This window comes from Platalea leucorodia, assembly GCF_965183815.1.
Source record: "Platalea leucorodia genome assembly, chromosome: 4".
NCBI lineage: Eukaryota > Metazoa > Chordata > Aves > Pelecaniformes > Threskiornithidae > Platalea > Platalea leucorodia.
Genome location: NC_138826.1, coordinates 123,174,478 through 123,189,535, shown reverse-complemented (window position 1 = coordinate 123,189,535; position 15,058 = coordinate 123,174,478). Strand labels below are relative to the sequence as shown.

The 15,058-nt window shown below is 43.4% G+C and overlaps 1 protein-coding gene across 1 annotated transcript in view; it reads right to left on the bottom strand.

The window, feature by feature from the left end:
• Positions 1-14,231, bottom strand: part of ITIH5 (inter-alpha-trypsin inhibitor heavy chain 5) — a 43,318-nt gene extending 29,087 nt beyond the window's left edge. The window contains exons 1-4 of the mRNA XM_082308387.1: positions 14,125-14,231; positions 12,344-12,451; positions 8,655-8,905; positions 2-171 (exon numbers count right to left, since the gene is read on the bottom strand). Of these exons, the coding sequence (XP_082164513.1) occupies positions 2-171; positions 8,655-8,905; positions 12,344-12,451; positions 14,125-14,207 (612 nt within the window). The 5' untranslated portion in view covers positions 14,208-14,231. The remainder of the gene's footprint in view (position 1; positions 172-8,654; positions 8,906-12,343; positions 12,452-14,124) is intronic.
• Between the last annotated feature and the right edge of the window lie 827 nt (positions 14,232-15,058).

Below are 15,058 nucleotides of genomic sequence, written 5' to 3'. Positions count from 1 at the left end.
CCTGAACATCCCCAACACTCAGCTCCCTGTTGACATCATATCTAATTATGAAGTCTCCCAAAATGCCATTTCGGGCAATCCTGGTTTGCTCGACAACACTGGGATTGAATGTAACTTTAGCTAAGGTTTTGGTATGTCCAACAACAGTAGAAGGAGGAGGAGAAACATCACCTGTTGAGATAAAACCACAATGTTACACGTTTTTCCCACTGTCTTACAGATGTCTGAGCACAGCACATACAGTATTACCAGGGAGTCAGGTCAACTAGCATAGTTCCATACTGAGATTAAAGATTCAGCTCACCAGTGGTAAAATAAGAACTAAATAATCCCTCTCCTCTAATTCTAAACTGAAACCAACATTGCAATGCTGTCAGGGATATAAATATTTAGGCAAAATTCCTGTGCTAACTTCTGTGTGGAGGACACTGAACTCAAAGGCCAGACATCCTCTGTATGACTGTTAATAGTAAATAATGAACATACAACTTCAGGCACGTATGTAGTATTCATTCCAGCCAACCCTAGACATCTAGAATGCAGATCCTATACCTGAGATCCTGCCAGTCAATGCAAGAATGATTCATTTGACCTGTTTAAACATTTTCTCTAGGATTACATGAATCATACTGCAGATTTCTCCCTATTGATTATAAAGAGTTCTTGAGGTGACTTGTTCAGATGTACTGTAAGCATGTGAGGTGGGATTGACCTGACTAATTGATGTCTTGATCTGACAAGCGTCTTATGTGTAATGACTAGTTCTGAACAAGTCATCTTAGCTGCCTTTATGTTCAGCAAAGAGTTATCAGTATAGTTGCTGCAATTTCAGTCTTACTGATTGAGACAAAATCCGACACTTGCTAGTACAGTCATGCAAACTGTATCCCTGAGATGTACCTCACCCTAATCTCTGAGAACCGTTCCTGAGTCAATGAAGAAAGATGTGCCTTTCAGAGAACATCTCAGAGAAAGACAATAATTTAGGTCTGAGTCACTCTCAAGGAACCTCTGCTTGTCTTGTTGGCTGTGTTCATTTTCTAAAGTTGAGGGATATGGAGATTCCTTGTTGACTCTCTGTGTAGCCAAAATCCCACTTTACTCTCTTTTGGTGTGCCAGCTACTTATTCTCTCTGAACTCTGTAAGGACCCTTACATGAGACTGACCAAAGGTCAGATTAGGCCTTGAACTTCCCCAGATCTTGAGGGCTTTCCCCCTTATCCTAACTAGCTATTGAAAACACCAAAATAGATTGTCAACTGGCGTTCTTGGGTGCTTCAGCTCTCACGGTGATTATTCCAACACCCCTCTGAGGCACAGAACTTCTATTATATCTGCTCATGTGCTGATTAAAATTAGTGGGAATGAGCTGCTTAATTATACTGTGTGTGAGGATCTCAAATCTTTGCCAAAGATGGCCCAAGAAGTCTGTGGTATGGCAGGGAAAAGAAAAGATGGATGAGGTTCAGTTCCAGTTTAGGTGTTCACAATGCAAGTACCTACATCTGAGCTTATTTTCTAGGCTCCCATTATGCTCAGTGGTGATCAGGTCAAGAGTATTAGGGGAGATTAGGGTCATGTATTAGGGCAGGGATACATCTGGTCAGACACAGACATCTGCTTTAGGATAATTTTAATTATGTGCTACACCCCATTAACAATACTGATCACGATGACAAGGTATAGGCAGTCTTGGACAGCTTCTCTCCACGGGTTCCTATAACACTGTCTACATAACGAGGAGTGTCATTTCTCCACCTTTGTAAAGTGCTTGGAGCAGCATAAGAGGAATGCAACGTGACATCTGTATGCAACACTGAACACAATCCACCTCCCATCCAGATCCCACAGTGATTTACAAAATCAAATACATATGATTATGTCTGTTGAAGTAGGAAAATGGAGGCATGGAGTGGTTACCTAACTCACCTGGCTTCCCACAGGTCAAAGTCCACAGAAATACCAGGACTAGGGTTCTGGTGGGTTTATAAAATGATTAGCCAAAGCCGTGATGTTTACTCTAACTAGACTCCTCTAGGCAAAGGAATGAAATTAAGAGTCACAAATCTACAGCACTCGCAGGTGTTACTTTCATGTTGATTTGGCTTTACTTTTATAGCTGTCCTGTGAGTGCATTTGAATAGACAAGGCACAAGATTGTACTATTGAGGTAGGGAAGGGTTTTCTTATAGGCCTAAATTTTAGTTGGAGGACCTGGAATGTGAAGCAAACTCATCAGCAAAAGTCTTGACCAAGGAGGCTGAATGACAGATACTACTCAATTTCAGTAAAGTCAAGAATTGACTCTGCATCGTGGCTTCTCTGACTATGCCAATTCCAATCCATCCAATCTGACAGAAACAGGGAGAGAGGTCCCAGCCAGTACATTGGAATCACTTAAGGACGCTAGTGTTGGATCTTCAAGGGACGCTAGTGTTGGATCTTCAAATCTGAAGAAATCTTCAGATTTCTCCTGGCAAAGGAAAGTCATAAATCAATAGCTCTATAAGATTTTACCTCCATCTTGATTTGTTTTTACTTTTATAGCTGCCCTTTGATCTGATGAATCAACAGATGTAGTATGTTTTTAATATATTCCTGGATTTTCCATCTGTCTTCTATCACTTCCAAAATCCCATTTAACTGTCAGTGTGTGGGAAATGCCCAGAATTCATAGAAATGGCTTAACAGTTCATTTATATTTTCTAATCTATTTGAGGGTTTCACATTACTTCTCCTCAACTGCTGAAAAGCAAGCGTTGTCGTCGGTTAGGCTGCCTGGCCATATCACATCAGGGTTAATGAAAGTCAGTCTCACGCTGGAAACAGAAGCTCTCTCTTTATACCTACTGCACATATATATCTGTGGTTGTGGCCTTTGGACTTCACGTCTGTGTCTCTCTGCTGTAAGTACATTGATGGGTGAGCACAATATGCTGTGCACCACAACAGCATGAGTTCCAGTCGTAGCATTTCTATGGACTTGCACCATCTGAAATTAGCTGAATTAGGTAGCCAATCCATGCCTCGGTTTCCCCACCTGCTAAATGGGCATAATCACACGTATCCAGTTTTGTAAAGCACCGTGGAATCTAGACGGGATCATGTGGATCACATTGCATTCCTCTATTACTGCTCGAAACACTCTTTGGAGGCAAGAAATGTCATCCCCTGTAACACAGACAGTGCTTTAGGGACCGCTGGAGAGGAGGTTTCCAAGGCTGCCTCGCATAGCCATTGTCAGTGACAAGAATAACTGGGGAAGGTCTCCCATCTTCTTCATAGCCACTCATCTCCCATCTCCAGGATGGACATTAAAACCAAAAAATGGTCTGATAGAAAAGGTCCAAAATAACTTTTTTTTTCCCCCTGGAATAATAGAAATCAGGTCTGGAAGGCAGATTATCTAATTCATCCCATGTTCCCAGATGGAATCCCTTCCTACCTGGTTTTATGACATGGTCTGGAAACACTCCAGACCTGCAGTAATGGAAACTCAGTACCTGCCCTTGCCAGTCCTTTCCAGAGCTTCACTTTTTCACTGTTAGACATTGTCAATGTCTAATGTACATTTTTCTTTCTGGATTATGAACCCATGACTTCTTGTTCTTTCTGTTATTGACACAAAAAGCATAGTATTCTTTTCCTCCTTGCAGCAGCCTTTTATATATTTGAATACAGTTACTATGTCTTCCCCCAGGTTTCTTTTTTAGGCAGCACTTGATATCTGGATCACAATTACTCTCCCCTGTTTATTGGCCCGGTTCTTTTCAAACAAGTGCCTGAGAGAGGAAAATCTGTGAGATATTGCAGAGTACAGAGCATGGATGAACTCCAAAGACTTGAGCTGGTCTGTGCTCAGGTCTTTAATAGGGCCTTTAGACAAACTTTCCACCAAATTGAGCTAAAGAAGTAAACAAAGCAGGAAAAAGCATTTTTCATGTGAAACTGTAGTCCTCACATGATGAACAGTTAAACCTAAATTATTTTGGAGACTGGCAGAGTCAGGATTAGAGCTCAAATGCAAAGTTCATCCTCCTCTAACTGTGGTAAGAAATAAAAACCTTTTTGGGGGGTTGTATGTGACAGAAGACAGCACCTGCACATGCCAAAACATCACTTTCCTAAACTCACATGCCTAATATCTTCCTTTGGGAAAAATACAACTCCCAGATGGAGCTGTGTGCACAGGAGTCACTAACAAAGGAAATACCCTGGAAAGACCTGTTATCACATTGTCTCTGCTCCATATTCAGAGAGGATGTACGCAGGACTTTCCAAGAGCCTCTATCTATAGCAAAGCACAGCTTTACTTGTCATAAATCACGGGAAGTTTGTGGAACCAGGTCCAATCTTTGTATCTTGGGCCACTACAGCCAAAAGCAGGCAGAATTGGACTCTATTGCTTCTGCTTCTACTGCTGTGATTTCTGCGCTGTTTTATAAATTGAAAAAAAAAAGTCTCCTTCACTCTTTCTCATCAAGGGTCATCTTCTGTCTATAGGTCTTTAAGTTTTATCTCTTCTGTTCATCACAGACTGTATGGATACTAGCAGTTTGGCTGGAGTCAAAAGTGCAAATCCTGAATGACCATTAAACAGAGAAACTGTTTTTTCCACTATGCTTCCTGCATGGTACATTGGCTCTATGGATAGCATGTAGAAAGCACCACAAATGCAAGAGGATTGGTCCATGAAATAAAAGCAGATCAGCTATTCCTCCACTTTTTGTCATCTAAACTATTGTTACTATTGTTTTCATTAGTTTTGCTAACAGTGTTTATTGCCAAAACAGGTTGGCATTTCAGTTATGAACACCAGTCACTGCTGGTGCTCATCATCTGGAGCTGTGAATGACTCCAAAGCCAAACATATTTGATTTTCAGCTTAATGTGCCTATCCTACACTGGATCTTCAGGACCTGTACTCAGAAAAAGAATGTAGATTCTTATCCAGGTCAGGCAGAGTCAAAAGCATCTAAATGACTTGTGAAGATACATCCCATCCTTAGGTTTCAGGTTGGTGGCACTTTGAACATATTACTCAGAACTGATGATTTGATGTCACAACACATTTTTCACCCAATACTCTCAGGTAATTTATTAATACTTATCAAAATCTCACATTTTATCATTAACCGTGAGGTAACTATAGACATCGTTGTAGACTGAGGAAATTGAGGAAGAGAGTTTTCATGACATATTCAAACTCAAACCAGTCAGGCAATACAGTTTTTAATGTGCAGGCCTCTGGGGGTTCTGGTCGACAGCAAGTTGAACATGAGCCAACAGTGTGCCCTGGCAGCCAGGAGGGCCAACCATGTCCTGGGGTGCATCAAGCACAGTATTGCCAGCCGGTCAAGGGAGGTGATTGTCCCGCTCTGCTCTGCACTGGTGTGGCCTCATCTTGAGCACTGTGTGCAGTTTTGGGTGCCACAGTACAAAAAGTATACGAAGCTACTAGAGAGTGTCCAGAGGAGAGCCATGAAGATGGTGAAGGGTTTAGAGGGGAAGCTGTACGAGGAGCGGCTGAAGTCACTTGGTCTGTTCAGCCTGGAGAAGAGGAGGCTGAGGGGAGACCTCATCGCAGTCTGCAGCTTTCTCATGAGGGAAGGAGGAGGGGCAGGTACTGATCTCTTCTCCCTGATGACCAATGATAGGACCCAAGGGAATGGCAGGAAGATATGCCAGGGGCATTTTAGGCTGGACATTAGGAAAAGGTTCTTCACCCAAAGGGTAGTGGAGCATTAGGACAAGCTTCCCCAGGAGGCAGTCATGGCGCCAAGCCTGACAACATTCAAGAAGCAATTGGACAATGCCCTCAGACATACGGCATGATTTTTGGGGTAGTCCTATGCAGGGGCAGGAGTTGGACTCTATGATCCTTGTGGGTCCCTTCCAACTCAGGACATTGTGTGATTCTATGATTTCTTATTTGGTCATTTTTTTTAAGTCAGGACATCTCATTTGGGGCACCACAGGTAACATAGTATGGCAGCATCTGGTCTGGCACCCTTTGATAGCCACTTACTTACTAGATTGCTGCCATGCTCTCCAGTCAAGTGATACTGAAGAGTTTTAAGCCACAGGAATCCAAGAAGAGACCAGACACTGCCTTTTTCCTGGTTTACTCCCAGTTTGCAGACTGTCTGCCAAGAGGCCACTCTTTAAACATAAGACTCGCAATTCACTTGCCTTTCCCTTAAAAACCCATAGCCTTCCCTGGAAGTCTTACTGGATGTGCAGATCTCATGCTCTTGGGTCTTTAGGTGTCATATGAGCAACAAGGCTTTGCAGGGAGGATCTAATAACTCAGATGTTTTGCTTTTTGGATCAAGCTTGAGAGATGACAGCTGACTGGAATATAGCGGATTTCCAAGTGAAATGCTCCTTGCCTTGGCCTTGCTCTCCCCAAGAGTATTCTTGTGGTTTCCATTTGTGTTTAGGAAGGCAGAAAGTTCCAGTTGTCTGCTCCGAGTGTGATCGGCCTTGTTGGCCAGAAGAGGTCATAAGCAATAAATCCCTCCTATCCAAAACAAGCTGTTCTTCTCTGAGACCTATATTAGACCCTTCTGAGACCCTCTGCCAATTTTTTTTATTTTTTTTTTTTGGTCTGGCTGCTGGTGATGTCCTAATCCCCTCATTTTACTTTACATCAGAAAGAAGCTCAGCAAACCTACTGAATTCATTAACCCTATACACTCATCTGAGTGGCACACACCTGAGTATCAATGAAGACTTGATCTGGCAGAGACACAACCCACTCCCGACTGCCCATGATGGACCCCAAAAGTGTGTTTGGCATTTCAGTGACTTCCATAGCAGCGATTTCATCACAGCAAACAGTTTTCACCAACTGTATAGGGCCATTCCAGATAGAAAGGGTCTGTAATTGAATTCTGAGCAAGGATAAAGCACAGGGAATCTGAGTTTTAGTTGCGTCACCCATCCTGAAATGGGACATCTATTTTATATACATTTTACTGGCTAGGGAGGATTATGGAATCTTAGAGCCTGGGCCCATTTTTATATGAGCTGTTTTAAATCTGAAGCACAGTGCCAAGAATGATCAGTGCTCACAGATTGCCATTTGGAGAGCAAGTTACGAGACTTTTCCCTGTATGTCATTTACATGTAGGAATTTCCATACTGCACTAGACCAACAGTGTGTCTGCTCTGCTTAGTCTGTCTCTAACCTTGATCAATGCCAGATGTTTTGCAGGAAACCATATACCACAATGCACTATGATATTCCCTGACAGGTGAAAAAGGTTTCCTGTCCCTCCTCATGAGAGGCAGAGCACATTTATCACACAATGCATGGATGTACGGCAGAGAGACTAATTAGTTGTATAAGGCTTGATCTGAAGCTAGTCCAAGTCACTGACAGCCTTGATTTCAATGATGTGATTTGGATGAAATCGGTAGGATCACACTGAGTAATCTATTTAACTCCATATTCACATGTTTTAGGGTCTTTACCTGGCAAACATGAACAGCTCCACTGATTTTGCTGGCATTGTGTCACTTAGAGTAACTGAGGATCAAGTCCCTCAAGACTCCACCTCCTGCTTGCAGCTCCGACTCACCCTCTTTTTTTCATGAGGGTTTTTTGTCAACACGTAGCAATCACAGTATCCTGTGCTCCTCACTGTTAGTTTACACTAGGAAAATTACCTTTACAGTCTGAACAGTAAGCAAGGACAGTTGGGGGTAAGAGTAGATTCTTGGACCATGCTTAGTGCTTTGGCAAAACACGGATTTTCCTCTTGGAATTTCCCATGTTCTAAAAAGCAGGATTTCCTATCTGCCTTGGCATGGATGGATGGAAAAAACAATTTGCTTAAAATAAACAGTTCCCAGGAGATGTGGGAGCCAGGGAAGAGCCTGATCAAATGCTGAGCACAAGGCCTGAAGGCCCAGTTCAAAGCTCGTAAAGACAATAGCAAAAAAAAATCCTATTGAGTTGAATGGAATCGAATCAGCCCTACATTCATTAAGCTTGAAAGTTCTCAGGTGCTTATGCACAGATACCACATAGACAGTCATCTATAGAAAACAGAACAAAAGCCATCAGCCTTTATGATAAAACTGGATTTCCACCACTGAACCACACAGAGTTCATAGTCCTGAAATCCCTTTCACGCTGTAGCCATTATACCAGCTTTCATGAACCTGGAGGTTGCCCTGCCAGTGAATGAGAGATCCCTAAATAGGAATAGCTGATGGCCTGCAATGCTTAAAGTCTTGCTTGTCACTCAAACGCAGCCACCTCTGGGGTGGAATGTACCTGTCATGCAGTGAGTGCAGCAAAAGTTAAGAAGCGAAAGTAAAAAATGCATCTTTCTAAATAAAGTCATAGTTGGAATTCGCCAGAATAATTTATGCCTAATGAGCTGCTAGCGTTCATTTTTCTTGTTGTCTTCATGAGATGTGTCCTCTATTTTCTAATACGGTCTTGATCCTAGACAATGCTGCTTTAATACAACGTTGGGATTTTGTTTAATGCCTCATTTGGAGCAGAGGGAGAGTGAATGAAACACCAGTCTACACAATTATCCAAGACTGCCTTGCCCCAACACTGCCAGTCCAGTTCTTGAGAAGTGATTAAGGCCCCACGAGTAACAGAACCATGGGTCAGACAATCTCTCCTTACCTTCAACTTTCCCATTGCCTTTATGCTTGCTGTTTCGAAGGGGAGGCACTTCCAGTGAAACTATGCCTGAGTTCTCCAGGATGTTCACCTCCACTCGTAACCTCCCCACCAGCTGCTGGGGCCGGATGCTGACTGTATACTCATATTTTCCCAGTCGCCTTTGCAAAAGCTCTTCATAATGCAGTAGGAACCTGGCCTGCATCTTGCGAGGAATGAAGACAGAAGCTTTGAATGTCTCATAGCCATTCTCCCTGGAAGGAAAATCCAAAGACACTTTCACACCCCATACACATCACATACCACCTCCTCCAGTGAATGATGAATCTGGATTTTGTTGGTCCAATAAAAGTATTTCCTATCATTGAATATGCGAAACCAGCAAGAAAGAAAACATCCTAAAGCTTCACAAAATATGGGGCATGCAGGAGGTTTCCACAGGAAGAAACATCTTAAAAGACGAGATGGCTTCTTACAGAGAGGAATATGACAGACATGTATAATATGGAGCAGGGCCAGAGGAAAGGCTGTCTCTCCGTTTCTTACACAGAGGATTTGCAAGACCCATATTCAATTCTTGACTTTGCCACTGCTGACTCATTGCAATTTCTTAAGCTAAGTACAAATGAATTCCTCTTCCCTGATATTAGCTGTTTATAGCTACATACACTATGGGGAGAAGTAGGACCTTCTGGACACTTCTCTAAAAGGACTCTTCTGATTGACCACAGTGTGCCATCAGTCACCCAGCATACAACTGACAGTCAGCTTTTTGTTCGCTAGTTTGAAGTGAGATGAATTCCCACCTTTAGCCTTTATTGGCTTCAGCTGCCCTTTTGTTAATGTCCTGGTTTCAGCTGGGATAGAGGTGATTTTTTTCTTCCTAGAAGCTGGTATAGCGCTGTGGTTTGGATTTAATATGAGAATAATGTTGATAACACACCGATGTTTTAGTTGTTGCTAAGTAGTGCTTACACTAGTCAAGGACTTTTCAGCTTCCCATGCTCTGCCAGGTGCACATGAAGCTGGGAGGGGGCACAGCCAGGACAGCTGACCCCAACTGGCCAAAGGGCTATGCCATACCATATAACGTCATGCTCAGTACATAAACTGGGGGGAGTGTGCCAGGGGGCAGCGATCGCTGCTCAGGAATGGGCTGGGCATCGGTCGGCAGGTGGTGAGCAATTGTGTCGTGTATCACTTGCTTTGTATATTATTATTGTATTATACTATTATTATTATTATTACTACTACTACTACTATTCTATTTCATTTTACTTCAATTATTAAACTGTTCTTATGACAACCCACGAGTTCTCTGACTTTCATCCTTCTAATTCTCTCCCCCATCCCACTGGGGTAGGGGGAGTGAGCGAGCAGCTGTGTGGTGCTTAGTTGCTGGCTGGGGTTAAACCACAACAGTTAAACAGAGATAACTTAAGATGCTCTACCTACCACACAGTGCACTGTAGTGTCCAGCTACCAGGCACTGATGTGATGCCAGGCACTACTATTTCTGAAGGGAAAATAAAAAAGCCACATAACAAGAATGGAAAATTTTAATGCCATGTAGGGGTGACTTCAGAACTCAGTGATGTGAAATTTTGGTGATGCCCACAATTCAGTGAGTATCGAAAAGGATTTCAGACTTTGATTTCTCTAACACATATAAAAAGATTTTTTTTTTTTTAATGTTAGCCTTTAGGACAGTTGGAATGACATCTCTGGGTTATACCAGCGGTCTAACAATGACAGGTAGTAATCACCTACAGAAGAGGATGCAACAGGGCAGGAAAAGAGAAATATAGTGCTTCAAGAGAAATATAGAACTCTTTCAGGTTCTGCCAGTCTGTGTCTGAATCCTGAGACAGCATCCTGTGCTAAAGGTTCCTGATGGATTTTTCCCACCAAAAATTCATCTAGTCACTTTTTGAACCCACATTAAGTTTAGCATCCACAATTTCTAGTGGCAAGAAACCCATATTTATGTGAAGAATATGTTATTTTGGCCATTTTGAACCTGACATCTCATCATTTCATTCAATTTTCCCTAGTTCCTCTATGAAAGACAGAAAATTAAAATTCCTTATTCTCCTTCCACTTACCAGTGAGTTCAGAGCTCTGTCAGACCTCTCCATCCCCACATTTCATCATTTCTCTGGTCTGAAAATCAGTTTGTTTAGCTGTTCTTGATCATGTGTTCATGTTGGAATAGTGCTACTGTCCCAGGTAACTGGGAATAGTGCAGGATTTTCCAGAGCAGCAAAATCCATCCAACAGTGCATATCTTTGAGAGCTATTTGGGTGAAATTAGAGGGGGGAAAATACCCCATAGTGTTGCTGAAGAAGTGCATTCTGGTGAACATATAGGCTTTAAGATTATTAAAGGGATGAGACTTTCTGCCAGTGCCTGGCCAAGAGGACTAAACACAGCCATGCCCTGAGAACAGGGCAAGTAAGCATGATTGCAAAAGGCCACCTGTGGTTCTACCACTGACTAACTTTGTAGTCGTGAAGTTGTAATTCATTGAATTTCTGTGTGCTTTAATTTTCCTGCCTGTTATTCAGGAAGTAACAAGATTTCTTTCCCTCTCAAGTACATCCTGGAGCATCTAGGTTCAACAAGGCTAAGTGCCGGGTCTTGAATTTGTGTCACAACAACCCCATGCAACGCTACAGGCTTGGGGAGGAGTGGCTGGAGAGCTGCCCAGCGGAAAAGGACCTGGGGGTGTTGGTCGACAGCCGCCTGAACATGAGCCAGCAGTGTGCTCAGGTGGCCAAGAAGGCCAACAGCATCCTGGCTTGCATCAGGAATAGTGTGGCCAGTAGGACCAGGGAGGGTACTCAGTACTGGTGAGGACCGTATAGTGGTGGACTTCGTAGTGATAGGTTAACGGTTGGACTCGATGATCTTGGGGGTCTTTTCCAACCTTAACGATTCTATGATTCTATGAGGCCGCACCTCGAGTACTGTGTTCAGTTTTGGGCCCCTCACTACAGGAAGAACATTGACGTGCCGGAGCGTGTCCAAAGAAGAGCAACAAAGCTGGTGAAGGGTTTAGAGCACAAGTCTTACGAGGAGCAGCTGAGGGAACTGGGGTTGTTTAGCCTGGAGAAAAGGAGGCTGAGGGGAGACCTTATTGCTCTCTACAACTACCTGAAAGGAGGTTGTAGCGAGGTGGGGGTCGGTCTCTTCTCCCTAGTAACAAGGGATAGGACAAGAGGAAACGGCCTCAAGCTGAGCCAGGGGAAGTTTAGGTTGGATATTAGGAAAAACTTCTTCACCAAAAGGGTGGTCAGGCATTGGAACAGGCTGCCCAGGGAAGTGGTTGAGTCTCCATCCCTGGAGGTATTTAAAAGACGGGTAGATGTGGTGCTTAGGGACATGGTTTAGTGGTGGACTTGGCAGTGCTGGGTTAACGGTTGGACTTGAAGATCTTAAGTGTCTTTTCTAACCTTAACAATTCTATGATTCTATCTTGGACACGAAAATGTTGTGTAACAAGGCTAGAAAACGCCACATACAATTTTACATGAGTTGGAGTATGGGAATGACACCGGGCAGTGTGAATAACATTCTATTTAGTTCTTTCTTCCTGTAAATCCATGGATGGGTATGCCAAAGCAGATGAAATAAAGATGGGAGGAGAGTATGTCACTTCCCAGAACACAGACAAATACATGACACTTACCTTCCATCTGTAGCGCTCGCAGGTTTCTTGTGCCTTGCTTTGTCATCACTGCTATTTTTCTTTTCCTTCCCCGTGACCTCCCCATAATAAGTCTTGTTGCCGATGCTCCTGGAGAGACCAGAGATGTCAGCATGACCACTCTGCACGCATATACAGTGACAGCTGTACACCTTGCTGTAGAAGGGTTCACAGACTGCGCACATGTGAATAGGCTAAGTGTGCTGCTGGTGTAACTCTCCTAGAGTCCACTCAAGGCACTGAGACAGAAGCTGACTTAGAAGTTCCCTGGCTGGTTATACCAGCAGAATACATTTTTAGTCCAGGAGTTTACCTCTCTAAAATGCCAGTTCAGTAGGTAATCTCCAAAGCATAAGGAGGCAAACCAGAAAGCAAAGCAATTGCCAAGAATCCCAATGAGCACTTTTTTTGTCTGGTTTCAGATCCACCATCTGTGTAAATACACGTGGCAATATTCAGGATGACTGCTCTCCATTAGCTGCCTCCCTAACTAAAATGCTTCTCCCTGGGAATGAGTTACAGGGCCATGGATTCCATAAGGAAACTGCCCTTAATATACATTTTGGCTGGCCAATAACAAAAGACTGTTTTTCCTCCTATTCAGTCCAAATGGAAGTCTTTCTAAAAGAGCTGGTCCCCTATCTGCTATGGTCAGGTCCGAAGTTGTCCAGAGAAAGGCAGAGAAGCTGGTGAAGGGTCTAGAGCACAAGTCTTATGAGGAGCAGCTGAGGGAACTGGGGTTGTTTAGCCTGGAGAAGAGGAGGCTGAGGGGCGACCTTATTGCTCTCTACAGCTACCTGAAAGGAGGTTGTAGTGAGGTGGGGGTCCCAAGTAACTAGCAATAGAACAAGAGGAAACAGCCTCAAGCTGAGCCAGGGGAAGTTTAGGTTGGATATTAGGAAAAACTTCTTCACCAAAAGGGTAGTCAGGCATTGGAACAGGCTGCCCAGGGAAGTGGTTGAGTCTCCCTCCCTGGAGGTATTTAAAAGACGGGTAGATGTGGTGCTTGAGGCCATGATTTAGTGGTGGACTTGGCAGTGCTAGGTTAATGGCTGGACTTGATGATCTTAAAGGTCTTTTCCAACCTAAACAATTCTATGATTCTATGAAGTTGTGTCCCCAATATCTACCCCTAGGGAGGATCTGAGCATAACCAAACCAAACACATTATTGAAACCAAGAGCTTAATTTATTCCTTAGTGAGTCATTTCAGTATGACCTTGGTTGCCCTCTACTTGCGCTATTATCCACAGAGCATGACTAGCACCTCCAGCAGCAAGTGAACCTATCTGCTAGTTGGAGTTGACTCTCCTCCTCCATTGACAATATGGAGAACCTGGAAGAACAAGGAGCTGCTTAGGCACCGCAGTCAGTTAGGCAAGATAACTATTGTGTGCCAGTGTTGCTGAAACTTAATTGAAAAGGTTTCTGAGGGCTAGGAGAGATTTTTTGGTCCAAATCAAAGAGAGAGGAGGAGAAGGAAGTTGTTAAAAGACATTCAGATGGGAAATAGAATAATTTTCTTCCCTATGTACATTGAGGACTTGAATCTTAGCATCCTGTCATTCAAGGACTTTCTCTGGCTTTGGGGCCATGACCAGTCTCGGATGGATTATATCATGTGTGGTTTTATTTTTCCCAAAGAAATGCAAAAAGGCCTTGATATAGTCCTACTGCAGATTTGCCAGTTTTTGAAATCTGAGAGAGCTGTCTGTGGGATGGGAAAACCATTGTCCACCCAGCTGTCAGCATTACTTACTTACATGGTAAAGTTGGAGATGAAGGCTGCAGCTGGGATCTGCATCTCAAACACACCTTCGCGTGCCTCAGATCCGCTGTTCACCATTGTGCACGACACCGTGGTGAAAGCATATCGAGAAATGATTGTGGATTTCACAGTGAATTCAGACATCCGAGGCCGGGTTTCCTGTAGGTATCAAAAGGTTACCTATTAACATTGACAGCTAAATAACTCACCCCTTCAGTGTTTTAATGGCTTTAACACTTAATACACTCAAGCAAATTACCACTCTATGAGCATTAGACTTTCCTACAGAAAACAGTCAACAGCAGGCAAGGTGGGCTTGCCCTCGCCATTTCAGGTGAGCTGCAAAAGGTAAACCAGGAACATGGCACTGCCTTTGTTCATGCACAAGAGCAAAGGCCACAGTCATTCTCCAGTGCTTGAGAAGGGTCTGGGAATGATGAGTGCTCTGATTATGCCAGCCTTTATGTTGTGAAACACACTGACAAAATCCACCTGTATCCTAGATTGCACCCTTCAACTCTGACTGTGTGAGAGGATCAGGATTAGTCCCTTATGGCGTGGGAAGAGAAGCTCAAAATATGTCCCTGTTGGGTCCAGAACTGATGTCAGATGTGGACTGTGCACAAGAGCAGATGTAAGACTTCTTGAAAGACTGAGATCACTATGTATGAAGCAGCATCTTCAAATTCACACAATCAGATCCATAGGTTATATAAACAGAAAAACTGTTGTCAGTGGAGTAGGTTGAGTCCTCCTCTGCTGTGAATCCATCCTGGAGGTCTCAGCCAATGGACAGAAGAGACTTAATAAGAAACACTGACACTGTGACGTCTCAGGCAAAATATTTTAAGCCTTTTAGCCCACACTGGATTCCTTCCAGCAGAGACTGAAATGAACGACGCACGATGTAGCAATGGAAGCTGAAAGCC